The sequence below is a fragment of the Magnolia sinica genome, chromosome 10 (assembly GCF_029962835.1).
Source record: "Magnolia sinica isolate HGM2019 chromosome 10, MsV1, whole genome shotgun sequence".
NCBI lineage: Eukaryota > Viridiplantae > Streptophyta > Magnoliopsida > Magnoliales > Magnoliaceae > Magnolia > Magnolia sinica.
Genome location: NC_080582.1, coordinates 49,493,464 through 49,511,032, shown reverse-complemented (window position 1 = coordinate 49,511,032; position 17,569 = coordinate 49,493,464). Strand labels below are relative to the sequence as shown.

General features: G+C 39.4%; 1 protein-coding gene and 1 long non-coding RNA gene across 6 annotated transcripts; both read right to left on the bottom strand.

Moving 5' to 3' along the window:
* Positions 1–6,243: 6,243 nt before the first annotated feature.
* LOC131257462 (uncharacterized) lies at positions 6,244–6,965 on the bottom strand. The gene is made up of 2 exons (XR_009177425.1): positions 6,631–6,965; positions 6,244–6,487 (listed from the first exon to the last, which is right to left on the bottom strand). It is a non-coding gene; the product is annotated as an uncharacterized LOC131257462 (long non-coding RNA).
* Positions 6,966–10,191: 3,226 nt separating this feature from the next.
* Positions 10,192–13,365, bottom strand: LOC131257461 (pumilio homolog 6, chloroplastic-like). 5 transcript variants are annotated; one of them, XM_058258299.1, is made up of 5 exons: positions 12,849–13,365; positions 12,529–12,613; positions 12,079–12,144; positions 10,642–10,776; positions 10,192–10,435 (listed from the first exon to the last, which is right to left on the bottom strand). In XM_058258299.1, exons 3-5 carry the CDS (start codon positions 12,103–12,105, stop codon positions 10,253–10,255), a joined length of 345 nt encoding a protein of 114 aa, XP_058114282.1. In that variant the 5' UTR covers positions 12,106–12,144; positions 12,529–12,613; positions 12,849–13,365; the 3' UTR covers positions 10,192–10,252. The 5 variants fall into 5 exon arrangements, 3 of the variants coding, with proteins under 3 accessions (XP_058114282.1, XP_058114281.1, XP_058114283.1); XR_009177423.1 differs by lacking the exon at positions 12,529–12,613 and having other exon boundaries at positions 10,192–10,464; positions 12,849–13,359; XM_058258298.1 differs by lacking the exon at positions 12,529–12,613.
* Between the last annotated feature and the right edge of the window lie 4,204 nt (positions 13,366–17,569).

The following is a 17,569-nucleotide window of genomic DNA, read 5'->3' as shown; positions in this document are numbered from 1 at the left end:
GTGAACAGCCAATCACCAACAAGGCCTGAAGGTAGTGGACCCATTTACGAGCTGGTCAGACTTAGCCTAGCAACGCCTCCTCACACTAGCCAGGTAAGGCTACATGCCTATTCAACCGACTACACGATAGAGGGAGTTGTTCCCTAACTGTATAAGGCCCTCGTGCGCTCTTAGTTTCCACTCGGTCATGGCATTAGAGCAGATCCTTAGTACCATAGAAGTTTTAGAAATTTCACCCATGAGCATCCTATGCACCCGGTATGCTCATGTAATATTTTCGTTGTCCACACATATGGCCATCCATGAATGTCCCTATGGAGGTAAGGCCCTGATGAAGCAAGGGGTGATATCATCATGAAATGCTATGCCAATGCATGAGTCATGCACACAGATCATGCACAAGCTCCAAGCACTCAATGTGCACAAGGGGAGAAACTTCATCCCTCAATGACCACCACATAATGAAATCAATTCATACAGATGATGCATTTGGGTCATAAGAATGTAAGTGTGCTTCCTGTGGAATATGAAATCTTCCGTCCTAAGGAGGGTCAAGGTCTAAGCACATAGACAGGTGTCCTAAGGAGAAGAAAAATCCTCTAGTGGGGGCCCAGTACTTTGGGATGACCCACAAGATAAGAGAGAGTTATGATCTTAAAAAGGAACGGTCCTAGCCAGGCCCAAGGTGGACCTTCAACCACCTATAAGGGCCTATCTTACGGCTACCAAGGAGGACATCCAAACTTAACTGGGTCCCGAAAGGTAGCCCACTACGCATATAATGTAAGGTCTAAGGCATAAGCAATGTATGGTCTAATGGGCCATAAACCAAGCCCAATCTCATAGACCATATAGTGGGCCCTCAAGTGAGGTTTGAGCCCAACCATAAGGGTCATAAACCCATATGTTGTGGTGGGCTTCATGGGCAGCCCAATAGTTCATTTACATGGGCAATTCTCACATTTAACACAAGTGAGTTGGGCCTCACTTTTTAGCCCAAGTATAGGGTCAATTTTAATGGGCGGCCAAGGGCCCAACTTCTTACATATTCTTGCCCTTAAGCCCATCACAATAGATGGGAGAATATAGGCCCAAGATCAATGGGCCTATCCAAAAGGACTTAGTCCCCAAGGCCTAATTAACAACACAAAAGGGCGGTCATGCATATATATAATATCACATAATGGGCCTTGAGGAAATAGCCCAAAAACAAAAGCCATTCAATTCATGCTTTATGGTGGACTTAGAGGGCAACCCATAAACCCAAAAATACACATAGGTATGACCTAAACTGACAGTATGGGCCTTGCCATATCAGCCCAAAGACTTAGCAAGACCCTCCACAATATGCATCAATGTGGGCCTTGCAAGTCAGCCCATAATTAAGTACTTCATGAGGGCATCAAGGCCCATATTACATGATCAGCTTATAGACAACCCATTGGGATCACAATTCAATAAGGTCAGCCCTTGCACAATGTTGGGCTCATGGAAGAGGTTTACAGTTCATTGGGCCTATAAAACTACTTAAAAATCTGTTTAATGGTAGCCTACAATATCACCACAAAGGTAGGTCTTAAGAGGTACTAATTAAGCCCAAAAATGTCTAAGGAAAGAAGGCAAAGAGTGTGTATAAAACTCCATTAAATCTGGTGTGCCACAGCAGCTCTAAAAGAATCAACCATGTAGTAAATTTGTGCCCCTTGCTGGAATTCCAGCCCACCCATTTCCTGGGCCTGCCGGAGTCCAAAAATTTATTTAATCTAGATGGTTTACTGACCCATGATGACCCACACATATCATAGCGGGCCCCACCAGATAAGAAGGGGGATATACAATACTTACTTCAAGTGGGCCATGCCATTGGAATGCATGCCCAGCAACCCAAGGTAGGGGTGTCCCATGGTGGTTCGTCCTACGGGCCTGGGTATTTGGCCCAAAAATGATCCAAATTGCATGCCACACCAAGGTCGGTACAGGGGTCTGATGGCCTTAAAAATTTAAAGGGTCGTCCTTTCATGGGTGGGCCACACCTCCAAAAAATTTTACAATTTTTAAATGACTAGAAGTATTTTAATTAATTTATATAAATCAGTCTGCCCAAAAAGTCGGACTAACCTGGACGTCCCAACGTGGTGGACCAGTCCGGCGCTTGCCACGGAGTGCACAGGGGTCAATTGGCCCTAAAATTTGGTAGGTGGGTCTTCCCATGGGTGAGTTAGTTCTTTGTAAATTTTAATAATTTTTGGACACTCAAAAGTATTTTAATAAATTTTGAAATTACAATATGTCTAGGGTGGAATGTTGCTGGAAATGTAATTGTCCTGAATTTGGGCCATCCAAATGGGTTCTGGTCCTTCAAAATTCCTGAAATTTGGATCTAAGGTCCCTCATTAAGCCTAAAATAAATTGGGAACTAGAAAGATGTTCCAAATTCTAAGAAAATTTTTTTAAAATTTTATTTTTATGGGACTATGCTGCTAGACTGCACAACAGAAGTTTCTAGCAGTTCACAATGTTGGCCCACCCCTTTTGGATACCAAATGGGATCCATTGGCCCTAAAATTTTTCCAGTAGGTCCTAACATAGATAGTACACCTCTCTAAAAAAATTTAAAATTTTTAAGGTAGTATAAGTATTTTATTTAATTCATATAAAATATGGATAGTAAGGTCCATAAATAATTCCTGCTGAAACATGCTGCTGCCCCTGACTTGTGCACCCCCTTTGAGTGGGCCCAGGTCTATCAAAATTTGGGAAAATACAAGGCCAACATCCCTATACAAGTATAATATGAGGTGGGGTCTACAAAGGTAGCCCACCATTTCAAAAACAAACTGATAATTATGTTTGTATAGCAAGCAGAGTGGCTAGACAGTCCAGAAAAATCTGGACTATCCACCCTCCTTGTCTCACTCTTTTCGGTGATCAAACAGGGATGGATGAAGGTAAAATTTATCATACTTCTAGGTGGGGTCCACACCTCCAAAAATAATCTAACAATGGGGGTAAAACAACCCTCTAATCAGTCCATAATCCATGCCAAAAACAACCCAGAAATAGTTCAGAATTTTTTTGGACAGCAAGGTAAATCTGAAAATAACTGAACATAACTACTGAATAAAGGGAGAAGTACCCCACAAAATTTGTGCTATGGTCCACCTTATCGGATCCCACAAACATCCAAGCCATACCCCCTTCATGAAACCCATTGCGTGTGCCTAAAATGGAGCAAATAGAGTGCCAACGTCCAAGGAATGGACAGCCATGGGCGTCCACTTTGCTTGCACGATTTGGATATTGCGAGGCCACCAAGTGGGCCACACACATCAGGAAATCAAGAATAAAATAATGGAAAATAAAAATAATCCAGCCACAAGAGAGGAAAATGACATGCATCAAAGGAAAATGCCATGATGGGGTCCATGAAGAATGGCCTCATTCATGGAACATGCATGTAAAGAAATGGGCCATTGGCCTCAATCATGGAGACATGGGGGACCTCCATCATCACTTGATGGGTCCCACAAGTTCTTAAGGAAGAGGAAGGAGAATCTAAGAGCACCCACCTTGCTTGGATCTTCAAGATTCTTGATGCATTAGACTCCTTGGGCTTCAAGGACCATGGATGAAGGGTCAAGATGGAAAGTGGAGGGTTAGATGAGGAGGGAGATGGAAGAAATGTGGCTAAAATTTTGGAGGGAGGGGTGGACGTTCCACCTACAAGGAAGGGAGAAAGAGAGAAAATGAGAGAGAATAGAGAGGAGAGGAGGGAAGTAGTAGTATCAATGATGGGTTAGTTGGGAAATGATGGGTTTAGGTAAGAGAAATTGCATGGGGAAGAAAAAAGATCTCATAATGACTTCTAGAAAAGAGAAAAAAAGAGTCATGATGAGTTTGGAGAAGGGAGTCCATCATTGCTAGACTAGGCTAGGTAATCACGGTAACTTGCATGGGAGATAGTGCACTAGGGTGGGGTTCACATGGGAAACGTGCAAGCCAGGTGGGTCCTACCAAAATGCAATCAACGGTCCAAATAATGCATAGTCTACAACTTTTGATGGACACGTTGGATTTATGCATGAGATACGGTGTTGGAACCGTGACGATGATGCGGTCGCAATGGCATAGGTCTTGGGTCAATCTGAGTCGAATCCATGTGACCGAACTCAAGAATGACCGTAAACACTACCCGAGGGTCGCGGGTCACCAAAATTTGACTGGTAGGACCGCGGGACCAACATGGATGGAATGCATACTCACACACATACTTGCACACATGTGAACCGGGTCGAGTTTCACAGTAGGACCCTTAGTCATTAGGAGGACTCACCGATAATTCGCACAACCAGGCATTAGGACCATCTTGTTAGATTAGTCATTGATGAGATGGTGAGGCTATAAGGTATCCCAGTTTTGATCATTTTTTATCCAGGGTCTAAGGTTCAATAGGGGTCACCATAGTGTTGATGAGGCATCTTGGGAGCTTAAGGTTGAGATTAGAGAGATCACTATTCCCATCCTGTTGTAAACTGATTGTGCCTTAAGATATATATAATGATGCTTCCTTTTCTCTTATCTGTTCTGTAAATTTTGAGGATGAAATTTTTATTAGGATGGGAGAGCTGTGAGACCCGTATTCTAGCCCATACCATTTCATAGGCTTCCGCAGTTCTCCCGGTCGAATTTCGATGACCTGCGATGCATAGATAGCAGTTGCGTGTGATCCTGAGTTATATCCCGTATTCTAAAGTCGGATCGACCTAAGAGTTGTACCCTAGCGACAGCGCCGTCGCCGTGGTTCCATCACCACTTATTGTGCACCGAGGCGATACGTAGGCCAAGAGATGTGGGACCACATTTAGTTTGAGGAAACGCCACACATTTTCAATTCGAAGAGAAACATGTCAAATCAATCACATTACTAGTCAAAGCACAACACCCATCCCCAAGTACAACCACCCTCCCCAAAGTCAACTCTCTCTTACAACCAAGTACACCCATCACTTACCCATCACTCACCCATCTCTCTCTCTCTCTCTCTTACAACCTCTCTCTCTCATCTCTCTCTCCCTCATTCTCCAAGCAACCCACATCCATGTGAGAAGTTAGTGTGGTACACCTTCTTACCTCCCATCTCCACCATATCTAAAGATCATCTCGACCGTTGAAATCGTTCCCTTGGAGCTCTAGAGCCTTTAGGCGGAAGGAGGATGAAAGGAATTTAAAGTGGGTGATTTTTGTGTGATTTTGACGATTAGAGGGCGCACATGTGGTTGACCCATCTTGTTGTATGTTTTGTATCAAGGAGGAGCCTATGGTGGTGGGGTCCCTCCCATTTTCACCGTTCTCCCTCTCTCTCTCTCTCCCTTTTTCTTTATGGTGAAGATGATGATGGGTGTGGCCCACTTGATCCATGCCATACAATCATGGGCCCACCTAATATATGCTTTTCATCCATGACATTCAACTGTCTAGATGTTTTGGACGGTGGGGCCCTCACCTATATTCTATCTATGTCGTCCATCTTGGACACTGGATGAAGGGAAAATACAAATAGCAACTCGATCCTTAACATGGGGCCCACCTTAAAGACATGCTGCATCCGGCACGTGGGACCCACCTTGCTGTAGCATGACACCCACCACCGTCCAGTCCCTAGATGATGGGACTGACCTTGATGTACATGTCCTATCCCCACCGTCCATGGGACCCATGGGACGCACTTGATACACGTGTCTTATCTTGGCCGTCCTGATCATGTGGGACCCACACTACAAGAAAAATAGGCAAAGGCTACAGCCAAAAATTGTAGCTAAAGACATTTTGCTACGAATCTAGTCCGTAGCACATCCATTGCTATTGGTGGGGTAGCTAAAGGTCAAAAAAGCTATGGCTATGGATTATATCCATAGCAATAGATATCATTCGCTATGGACAAAAGCCGTAGCTATAATTTCTGTAGCGAAATGTAGCTATGCCTATAGATTGAATCCTTAGCAATAGATATCAATAGCTACAGATAAAGGTCGTAGTTATAATTTCTATAGCGAAATGTACCTATGACTACGGATAATAGCTATGGTTTCCAGAACAATAGCTACGGCTAAAATCCATAGCTATTTTTTAAAAAATTTTAAAAAAAATATAATGATGGTGCCTGTTTCCATTGCAAGAACCTGCCGTGATTGATAACTCATCTAAGCTTAATGCTAATAGGAATAGTACATAAAATGCAATCAGAAAAAAAACAACGATGCATTTATTACGAATAGTAATCAAATCATACAATGCATCCCACATTCACATTTCTAAATAAACAATACTTCACTTTGCTCAACCTATCATAAGAAGATAGAGCTTCTTCTTTCCCTGAAACTACAGATGTAACTTCTATAGACTTTGACACAAGATCACTTTCAAGTTCTGAAACCCTTCCCTTGAGAAAGTGAATTTCATCCTCCAATGACTTCTTTAGCTTGTCAGCCTGTATAAAACAACATTTGTAGACACAATCACACAAGCATGCCTCTGTAAACATCTCAAAAGAAAGAAATATAAAAAAAAAAAAACACTGAAAACAAGGATTGCAACTTTTACACAAATGAGGTTCAAGATACAGGGATGTACCTCAGCCTTGAATTTGTCATGAGCAGATTCAATTTGCTTCAATGCAACTTCATTCACTTGTGCTATTTCTTTATATTGTTAAAAAAATATCATAAAATATTTAAAAAGTTAAGAGTATCATATAAGAAATCCAAGTAAAAAATCCAAACCACCTGTAGCATGTGATCCTTGTTGGCTTGTGCCTCCCCTTTCAGTTTTTCCATCTCTTCTTTTGCTTTCTACATGTCCTCAATAAGCTATTACATATATAACTAACAAAATTGGAACATACTTGTAGAAACATTACATAGGAAGAGAGAAAGACATGACTAAGAAAAAGAGGAGAGAAAAATCAGGCCAAAATATTTCTCATATAGATTAATTATACATACATACATATATATATGTAGGGAAAATGTACTATGTGCTCGACCTCACGATAAGCTCCAGTGAGGTTGAGCTGTGTGGGCCCCACCGTGATGCGTGTCGACCGTCAACACTGTGCATTTGATGGGTCCCCTCTAAATTATGGGATATCCCAAAAATCAATCGTATACGGAACTCAAGTGAGCCATACCATCTAAAATCATGTGAAGACATGCCAAAAACATATAAAAGCACTTGGTGGGGCCCACCTGAGTTTTGAATGCAACTGAAACTTGGTCTAAACCCTCATCCAAGTGGGACACACATAATGGATGGGCTGGATTTGTAAACCACATCTCAGTGGGCCCAAAAAATGATTATGAATGTTTTAATGGTGCACGGCCCCTCCCCACTTCTGTATGTGGTGTGCCCCACACAAGTCACGGATTGACTTGATTTTTGAGACCTAGGCCCACGATGGAATGGTGCATCTGACTGATGGGGTAGATGTTTGAAACACATCACGGTGGGGCCCACATAACTCGACCTCATGGGATGGTCTGGTGAGGTTGAGCACATAGTACCTTTTCCCATATGTGTGTGTGTGTGTGTGTGTGTGTGTGTGTGTGTGTGTGTGTATATAGATAGATAGATAGATAGATAGATAGATAGATCAAGTTATAGGTTTAGGTTTAGGTCTAGGTTTAGGTTAAGGTTACAGGTTTAGGTTTAGGTTATAGGTTATAGGTTTAGTTTATAGGTTCTAGGTTTAGGTTTAGGTTAAGGTTATAGGTTATAGGTTTAGGTGTAGGTTTTAGGTTATATGTTATAGGTTTGGGTTTAGGTTTAGGTTTATGTTTAGGTTATAGGTTATAGGTTTAGATTGAGGTTATAGGTTATAGGTTTAGGAATTCGGGTTCGGGTTCGGGTTTGGGTTTAGGTTAAGGTTAAGGTTAAGGTTATAGTTTAGGTTTAGGGATTTGAGAATAGGTTATAGGTTATAGGTTATAGGTTATAAGATTAGGTTTAGGTTTAGGTTTAAGTTAGAGGTTATAGGTTTAGGTTTAGGTTTAGGTTTATGGATTTGAGAATAGGTTTAGGTTTAGGTTTAGGTTTAGGTTATAGGTTATAGGTTACAGGTTTAGGTTTAGGTGTAGGTTTTAGGTGGGTTATAGGTTATAGGTTTGGGTTTAGGTTTAGGTTATAGGTTATAGGTTATAGGTTATAGGTTTAGGTTATAGGTTATGGATTTAGGTTATAGGTTTAGTTTTAGGTTTAGGTTTAGAGATTTGAGAATAGGTTTAGGTTTAGCTTTAGCTTTAGGTTATAGGTTATAGGTTTAGTTTATAGGTTATAGGTTTAGGTTTAGGTTAAGGTTATAGGTTTAGGTTTAGGTGTAGGTTATAGGTAGGTTATAGGTTATAGGTTATAGGTTTGGGTTTAGGTTTAGGTTTAGGTTATAGGTTATAGTTTTAGGTTATGGGTTTAGATTAAGGTTATAGGTTTAGGGTTTAAGAATTCAGGTTCGGGTTCGGGTTCGGGTTCGGGTTCGGGTTCGGGTTTAGGTTAAGATTTGAGAATAGGTTATAGGTAATAGGATTAGGTTTATGTTTAGGGATTTGAGAATAGGTTTATGTTTAGGTTTAGGTTTAGGTTATAGGTTATAGGTTTAGTTTATATGTTATAGGTTTAAGTTTAGGCGTAGGTTATAGGTGGGTTATAGGTTATAGGTTATAGGTTTGGGTTTAGGTTTAGGTTATAAGTTATAAGTTTAGATTGAGGTTATAAGTTTAGGTTATAGGTTATATGTTTAGGTTTAAGTTTAGGTTATAGGTTACGGGTTTAGGTTATAGGTTTAGGTTTAGGGATTTGAGAATAGGTTTAGGTTTAGGTTTAGATTTAGGCTATAGGTTATAGGTTTAGTTTATAGGTTTAGCTTTAGGTTAAGGTTATAGGTTATAGGTTTAGGTGTAGGTTATAGGTAGGTTATAGGTTATAGGTTTAGGTTATAGGTTATATGTTTAGGTTATGTGTTTAGATTGAGTTTATAGGTTATAGGTTTAGGAATTCGGGTTTGGGTTCGGGTTCAGGTTCAGGTTTAGGTTAAGGTTAATGTTATATGATTAGGTTTAGGGATTTGAGAATAGGTTATAGGTTATAGGTTACAGGAATAGGTTTAGGTTTAGGTTTAGGGATTTGAGAATAGGTTTAGGTTTAGGTTTAGGTTTAGGGTTCAGGTTCGGGTTCGGGCCTGTAGTGATGTTTATTTATCATCCAACCTGTTCACAAGATCACACAGATAGTGATGAAGGGGAAAAAATAAATATCAGTGGCTCCCACTTTCCACGGACCCCCGTTTAACATCCGGATAGCTCCGACGCACATCCGGATATGCTTCATCAATTTCGAGATAATACATAAACACGGGCCTATCCAAATGGCCAGGCCACCCATATTGCTGTCCATAGGAAATGGACAACTTTATCGTAGTCATAACAGCAGTTCCCACCTTCCAGGGACCCCCGCTCAACATCCGGATAGCTCCAACACAAATACAGAAACAAACTAATTAGGAACTTACAACAATAAAAGGTACTAGGTCTTTGGTCCAGGGGTGATCCACAATAAAAGGTACCATTTACCATGAACTAAAACCATGTATTATCCATACCTTAATTGGAATCACTACAAGGGAAATCTTTCAATGATGGCCCACTGCTTCTGATAATCACTACAGGGGTAAGAAAATTGCAAAAGGTAAGACTCATGAGATGACATATGTACAAATAGTGACAAAACTAGCTGGTAAATCTAAACCGTTCTAAAAGGTGGACCTCATCACGGAGGTTATCTTGCTTCATTATTGGGCTCCACTCATCAAGTAAATGTGAAAATCATGTTCATACGACCAACCTAAGAATGAATATAGAGACTACCAGATCACCAGCCCACAACCTCTTAAAAAATGATAAAGGAGGGCAGATGAACAGGGGAAAAAGAATGGAAGGTATCTTTACGGGAAAAAAGAAAAAAAAAAGAAAAAGAATGGAAGGAAACCAATGATTGTTTTTCCAAAAAAGTCTTACCTTTTAAATAACATAATTGCCGAACACATCTGTCATCAATGTTGGAGCATGTGGGAGAACTTCTTCAAAAATAGATATCTTCTATTTAGCGCTACAATTTTCCAACTTTTGCTGAATAAACTGACTCCCATGTTGGTCAGAACTGATGCCAAACATGCACAAAACGATTACTTTCTTGCATATTAAATATATTACAAAATTACAAATATACTTTCATGCATAAGATTTGTAGAAGTTAATATAGAAGCTTGCCTGAACTCAACAATACGTCCAGCAATATCAGATAGCTCAAATCTACAGGCCTTATTGGATTTCAACTCTTCTAGAAAAGAAAATGGATTTGGGTCATCAAACTTCTCACTTCCTCTTTGTGCCTGCCATCCAGAATTATGCCCCTACATTTCTATATAACACAATTTTACATGTATACACATACTGTTGCTGAAGTGCAGGGGAGGGTAATTCGTCCAACTAGAAACTCTGACAGCAAGTTCTATAATTAAGAAGAACAAACGAAGAAACTGCTAAATACAATCAATTGAAAAAACAAAAGATGTCATCATTACAGAAAAGCAGATACCTGTATTATAGGCTTATTTGGAGGGTATAATGTTTCTTCTTCTGATGTCGGAACACACAACATCTTCTCAATTTCTTTCATTATAGACAATCTGCTGATAGAAGAAGCTGAGGAAGCTGCAAAAATGTCCACAGCCTAAAGATACAAACTTACATATAAGTAAACAGTTACAACAAAAAGATAGGCATCAGTCATGTAAGATTTAACACTGGAGAAAAACAAAAGGCAGGAGCAGTAAGAAGAAGAAAATCATATGTAGACCCCTTGATAAATGCTTCTACACTCAGAAGCTAACAAAGCAATCCCAGAAAAGCTAAACCCTAAACCTAGAATTCTCTTGCACCATTTCAGAAGATCCATACTGATAACATGTCATAATACATGAAGTTAGAAACATTTACAAACAAGTTCAAACTTCAAAGGATACAGGCTACTTGAAGGGTTTATACTACCTCAATGTGAAGAAAGTTAGCATAAATGAAAATAAAAGGAAAAATATCAGAAATTAGTTCAGGGAGATAAAAAAAGTAGGAAATAAAGGAAACAAAAGAAACAATGTTGAAAGTTATCTTGTGACAAATAAATCTATGGGTTGTGGATTCATGCAGGACACAAGTAGCTTATGCTAGTTTCATGGAAATAAGGAATAATAATTAATAACAATGACATGTGCAAGTATTATTGAGATGACATTTATGCTTAAAAAGATCCAACACAGCTTATCCTCACAATCTTTCTGAAGAAATAGGATCATTACAATTCATGTGGGCATCAACAACAATCTAATCAACCTCATATTGGTGAAAAACTTAGGAACTTGAAAGCCAACTAAATAAGTTACTTGGATACAGCTGCTAACTGTAGCATGGTGACCAAATGCTAAAAGTTCCACTAATGTCAATGTGCGTATTGATGCTCTATTTTCTGTTACTACCTATTCAACTTGGTGTTATGGTAGTAATATTAGTACAGTTCAGACATCTTTGCCCAAAGGAAGAAAGAAAGAAAAGAAAGGAAATGGATTACTGCCATCCGAAGTAACACTACCATGAACATTAACATTAAGAGTCTAAAGAATATATAAATAATGTCGAGTTGCCTAAGTTGAGTCGAATTTTTAGTTCAGTGTTGTTGAATTTTTACTGTTTTTCTCAAGTTTTAACCAAGGTGTGATTGGATCTAGTTTTTCCAAGTTGATCTAGTCAAGTTGACTCAGCCAAATGAGTTGATTTCTTCCTAGTTTTAAAATTATGGTTTTGGCCATTTGAGCCCATTTCTTATTATATAGAGACATGTCTAGAAGCAGCAGAGAATCATGAGAGTGAGTGGAATTCTCATGGCATGCTTGGAAATTGGAAACCCAAGTTTGGTTAGTGAGGTTTGGTTGAAATGGAAACATGAAGTGAAAATCTTCGGCATCAAGGTACTTATACGTACAAGTTGTTGCTTCTTTGCAAGATCCATCCAGGTATAGGCCCAGTCAGCATATTCCCAGTTAAATACCTAAATGGAGGAAAAGGAAAAAGAAAATAAAAAGAAAGAAAGAAAAAGGAAAAACAAGTCATAGTTTTTGTGTTAGTGTTAGTACTAAGCATCATACAGATGAGTATTGTCGGTATTGCACTGGTAAGCTAAAATACAAGCATGATGGATGTATATAACAGGTTTTCCATGTTTACACATGTTAGATACGCTCTCACATGCATCATAGTGATGCATGAATTGATGCAGCTTTGGTTTCACGGGGCTATATATAGCAACAAGAAAATTTCATTGAATTTTACAAGTATGATATTCAATACAAGCTGAAATAAAGATCCTGTTCATTTCTCTTTAAATCCACGTCAAACAATAAAAAATGTTAGATAACTCGTCAAAAGATAGTACCTGATATTAAAAGATTTTGGTTTAAGATACATCTACGTGAGAGCCCATGATTTGGATTGATTTGGTTTGAGTTGCGTGCTGAATGCTGAATCAGTGCATGTGGCATTTGGAAATAATGCTTGAGTGAGTGACAACAAGACAAGATGAATCAATGGCTAAGACAAATGGGCAATTGTTCCTCAACACATATTAATCTGCCTAAATTTAAATGCATGGAATCCAGACAGTGAGGTCCCATGTAATATGTGTGAGGCAAGTGCACCTTTAAAAAGCACTCTAACAAGTACACTTAGCATTTCTGCTAGTGTTATTCAAATTACCTTAGTTGGGTGCTCTTGGGCATGTAAAAGGTAATTTTATAATGCATCTAATCAAATGAACTCCAGCTGTGTTTGCAAACAAACGAAGAGCATCTCTGACTTAATATGCCTATGGCAATCCTCTGGAGTTGTAAGCAATTAATCCCATGTTGTTGCCACCAAGTAACTAATAAGTCAAGCAGAAGGGCATCTTATTATCACCAATAAAACAATCATTACGTATATAAAACATTTAATCATTGCATTCATACAAATAATTGAGAACAACTGATTGAGTGACCAAGCACTTTAATCTTATCACCTGGCTCAAGCTTTGTTCTAGTACTTATAGCTAGTTCAGATCCAAAATCTGCCTTTGCGGAAACAAATTCAGAAATCTGAAACAAAGATGTCATAAAACAAACAAAATTTTTAGTTTCTAAATTATTACAACCATAGGTGAATAATAAGATCATTCAAACAATAATACCTGCATGGATGCAGAAACACTCTTTCCATTATCTTGTGTGTAATAGCTGGAAACATTTCTCCAATCGATGTGATCACACATGTACCCGAAGCTGAAATCCCATACATATATGTTCCGTTGAAGGAGGATCATGTTACCGGAGGAGCCACCAAGAGGTCTACATGCTTTGTTTTGGTGCTAACCAAGCCTACTAAGGGGGAGTTTGGCTAGGAAGAACTAGAAAAACTGAAGGCAGATTACACCCAAGTTGCATTAAATATGAATGAACTCACATCTTCCCTTTTCTGAGGATAGAGAGAAACAAAGCCAATGGCACTTGTCCTAGCAATTGGCTCTGCCATTTTGAAAGCGTGTTCTATACAACAATGCTAGTGCTATTTATTCATGCATGTAAAACAGAATCTAGCTGGCCTTTGGTGGAGACATGACATTGAAAGAGAAGGCTTGGCCATGGCATGACTATGATGCATTGTGCCCATTTTTAGGATATTAATCAGGTTTTACACGGTGTGGAGGCGCTGGCTAATCACCAAGGCCATTTTCTCATGGAACTGGTCCACCTTAGCATTGTTAGTGGCTATGCAGATCTTTTTGGGATGGAAGCCTGGGCCTATGGGAGGAGGCATGTGATTTGTAGCCGTCTCTCTTGTATTTGGATTGGTTGAAATTAAAAAAGTAACTGAGAAAAGGAAAGCATGGCATGAGAAAAATGGTGGAAAGGAAGAGATTTAATTTATTTATTCTCTTTAGGTTTGAGAGTGACAATTTGTGGAAGCAGTCCATCCATCAGGAAACGTTTATAACATGCGTTGATCAATTGGGCTAAAGTTTGTGGAACAAATATTGGAGTGTTAGAAATTTTTAGTAAACCATCCTTTCATTTCTACCATCATGGGCTTTTAATAGATGAACTGCCCAATTTTTGGGCAGATGCCATTTAAACACTAAGACAAACCTGATGGACAACTTGGATCTCATACATGTGTAGCATGTCTGACATTTTAAGAAAATTTAATTGGATTTAGTAAACAAGTACAAAGAGCGAAAAACATTAAAAAAAAAAAAAATAGATTGTCTCATGATAACTTGTGCAAATGTCACATAATAAAGAAGCATAGGTGAGATAAACAACTACACAAAACAAGCCTTGATTTATGTTTCTGACTAAAACAAATTGGACTTGAGAAATTTACAATAATACTAATAATAATAATATCCTATTCAAAGCCAATCCTGGGCTAGAAATAATACAAATCACAGAATCCAGTTCAGGACTATGATTCAAGAATACTTTCCATTAAGAATTCAGCTCGGGTTAAGGTGAATGATGTCAATTCCCTCTGAAACCCAATTCATATATATATACATATAAATTAGAAATCCGCATTGGGCTCGCAATGAGTCACTGAAATGGCACTAAATCAAGAGTAGAAATGCTAGAAAAACACTGCAATTGGATTCACCGAAACTACTTGCAATAAGAAACATTATTCTGATTTTGTATTATTAATCAAAAGAAGCCATCTAAAATCCAATTCGAAAAGACATACATCACGAAACCTGGTTTGGATTGTGATTTTCACTCAAAAGGATCACTTCGCAGTCCAAATTATTCACTCCAAAGGATCACTCCACAGTCCAATCCCCAATTTAGGATTCCAATTCAGGAATAGAAAATCCATGTAAAATTCAAGGAAAATCATTTCCAGCAAGAAGTATTGTTTGGGTTTCAACAATTGGTGAAATGAATCCCTTCCAGACCCAATTCAGGGCTAGAAATGATGGAAATGACAGAACCCGATGTGGATTACAACTTTGCTAAATCAAATTCTCAATTCAGGATAGAAAAACCATATTCCAATCGGTTAGACATCAAATTCGGGTTATGAATCATGCAGAAGTTTCCCTATAAAACCCAATTTAGAACTATAAAATATAGAAATTAAAAATCTGGATTTGGCTTACAGGAAGTCACTGAAATGACTGAATGAAGAATAAAAATGCCAAAAAAACCACTCCGCAGCCCAGTTTGTGAAAACTACTTCTTGTACAAAATAAGATCCTGTCATTGTAAAGACACAAATCATGAAATAATAATAATAATAATAATAAAGCCTACATATTAAGATCTCAAAGAAACCCTATCAATTGCAACATCTTAAATAGAGAAAGACAACTACACGCGCACTAAGAAAGATCAACAAACAAATGGGACTTGATAAATTAAAATAATAATAAAAGCTTGCATATTTAAGAGCTCACAGAAACCCTACCATTTCCAACATCTTAAAGAGAAAGACAGCTAGAGAGAGAGAGAGAAAGAGAGAGAGAGAGAGAGAGGGAGGGGGGAGGGAGGGAAGGAAAGAGAGAGGGGTTACGGCACCGAAGTCATGGTGATGATGTGAGGGAGATAGAAGAGATGGCGGAGATGCGTTGGAGAGAGAGTGAGGAGATTGAGAAAGATGGAGTAGAGATCAAGAGAGAGAGGATTGGGGAAAGGAGAGAGAGAGAGAGGGAGGAAGATGAGAGATGGGGTTAGGGAACGAAGTGAGAGAGAGAGAGAGAGAGAGAGAGAGAGAGAGAGAGAAATGAAGGGTTTTTGGGCGCGGCTCTGTTTTGAGCGCGCGCCCATTTTTGGGCATCGAACGGTAAGAGGGACCCATGAACGGTCCTGTTAGGGGCTCCATGGGGCCCACCATGATGTATTTGGTTTATCCATTCTGTCCATTAATCTTATTAAATAATTTTAATATATGATCCCAAAAATAAAGTAGATTGAAGTCCTAAGTGGACCACACCATAGGAAACACATGTGATTTAATCTCCATGTTTCCTACAGTGTGGTCCACTTTAGCATTCGATCTAGCTGATTTTTAGTTTCGTAATCTATAATAATATTTCAAAATAGATTGACGACTTAGATATAATAGATATATTTTTTTAGGCCCCGTAGGGCCCCTTACACCATCGTTATTTATTAAGGGTGCGACAACTTTTTAGCTACGGATTAAGACCGTAGTAAATATAGCTACGGTTTATATCCGTAGCAAAAAACTAACATGGTCTGTATCCTTTGCTCCTTTATTTTGGTAGTGCCACCAGATGAGTGACCTCGCATGGACGCTGATTAGCTGCTGATCACAGTAGACCATCCACCTACTAACCATCGATGCAGGTAGAACACAAATACCAGCTTTGTTAGAAGCTAGTGGGTCCCACACGTGTGAACCCACCTGGTATGTATGTTACATCCAGGCCATCCAACGTGGCCCACCTTGGATGCATATATACTATTTCAACGCCGTCCATCCAGTTCAGCACCAAGACGTGGGACCCCAGCAGCAGACAGCTGCTGAATTGATGTTAGCAATTTCTGTGGGTCCCACTTTGGTTGTATGTATTGTATATCCACCACTCATCCATTTCACGCGGCCCACCCCACACTTGTGGGTGGGATCTACATTGATGTATTTATTATATCTGCACCATCCAGATCTTCTGGACGGTGGCCACACCTTGATGTAAATGTTTTATATCCACGTCATCCATCTGATTTCACTGGGACCCACGTCGGATGAATGTGATCTATTCAAGTCATCCATCTGTTTTGCCAGGTTGGGACCACCGTGATGTATTTATTTCATCCACACCATCTAGACTATGCTCGGTGGTGCTGTCCAATGTTTAGACAATGCTGGACAATGTTTGGATAGTGTTGATTTACATAGACAATGTTTGGACGGTGTTGATCATCATTAGAGAACCATGTGCCCCGTAGAATGATAGTGCATAGTGATACACATGTTGTACCTACCACTATTGAAATGATTTTAGATGTAATCTAAGCCCTCACCCACATTATAGTGGGACCCACAATGATATATATATATGTTATTCACACCGTCCATGTGCCCCTCACGTGATGTACATGTTTGATCCAAACTGTCCATGGATGAGGCCCATGTGGTGTATTTGAGGGCCCATAAGTAGGGCCCACCTGTTATGTATTTGTTGCCTTCGACGAGGCCCAATACAATGTTTTTATGGCCCACTTGATATATTTGTAACCCATCTATGAGGCACATTAGTGTGGCCCATTGATGTAGCCCACTTGATGTGTATGAGGCCCATTAGTGTGGCCTATTGATGTAGCTCACTTGATGTTGATGAGGCCCATTAGTGCGGCCCATTGATGTAGCTCACTTGATGTGTATGAGGCCCATTAGTGCAGCCCATTGATGCAGCTCACTTG

Bases quoted from the DNA above. Each gene is read 5' to 3' on its own strand.
- LOC131257461 (XM_058258299.1), bottom strand. From the start codon at position 12,105: ATGGATCTTGCAAAGAAGCAACAACTT. The intron at 10,777-12,078 runs GTACGTATAAGT...TTGTATCTTTAG, and splicing joins TTGCAAAGAAGCAACAACTT to GCTGTGGACATTTTTGCAGC. The intron at 10,436-10,641 runs GTATCTGCTTTT...TCTGGATGGCAG, and splicing joins CAAATAAGCCTATAATACAG to GCACAAAGAGGAAGTGAGAA.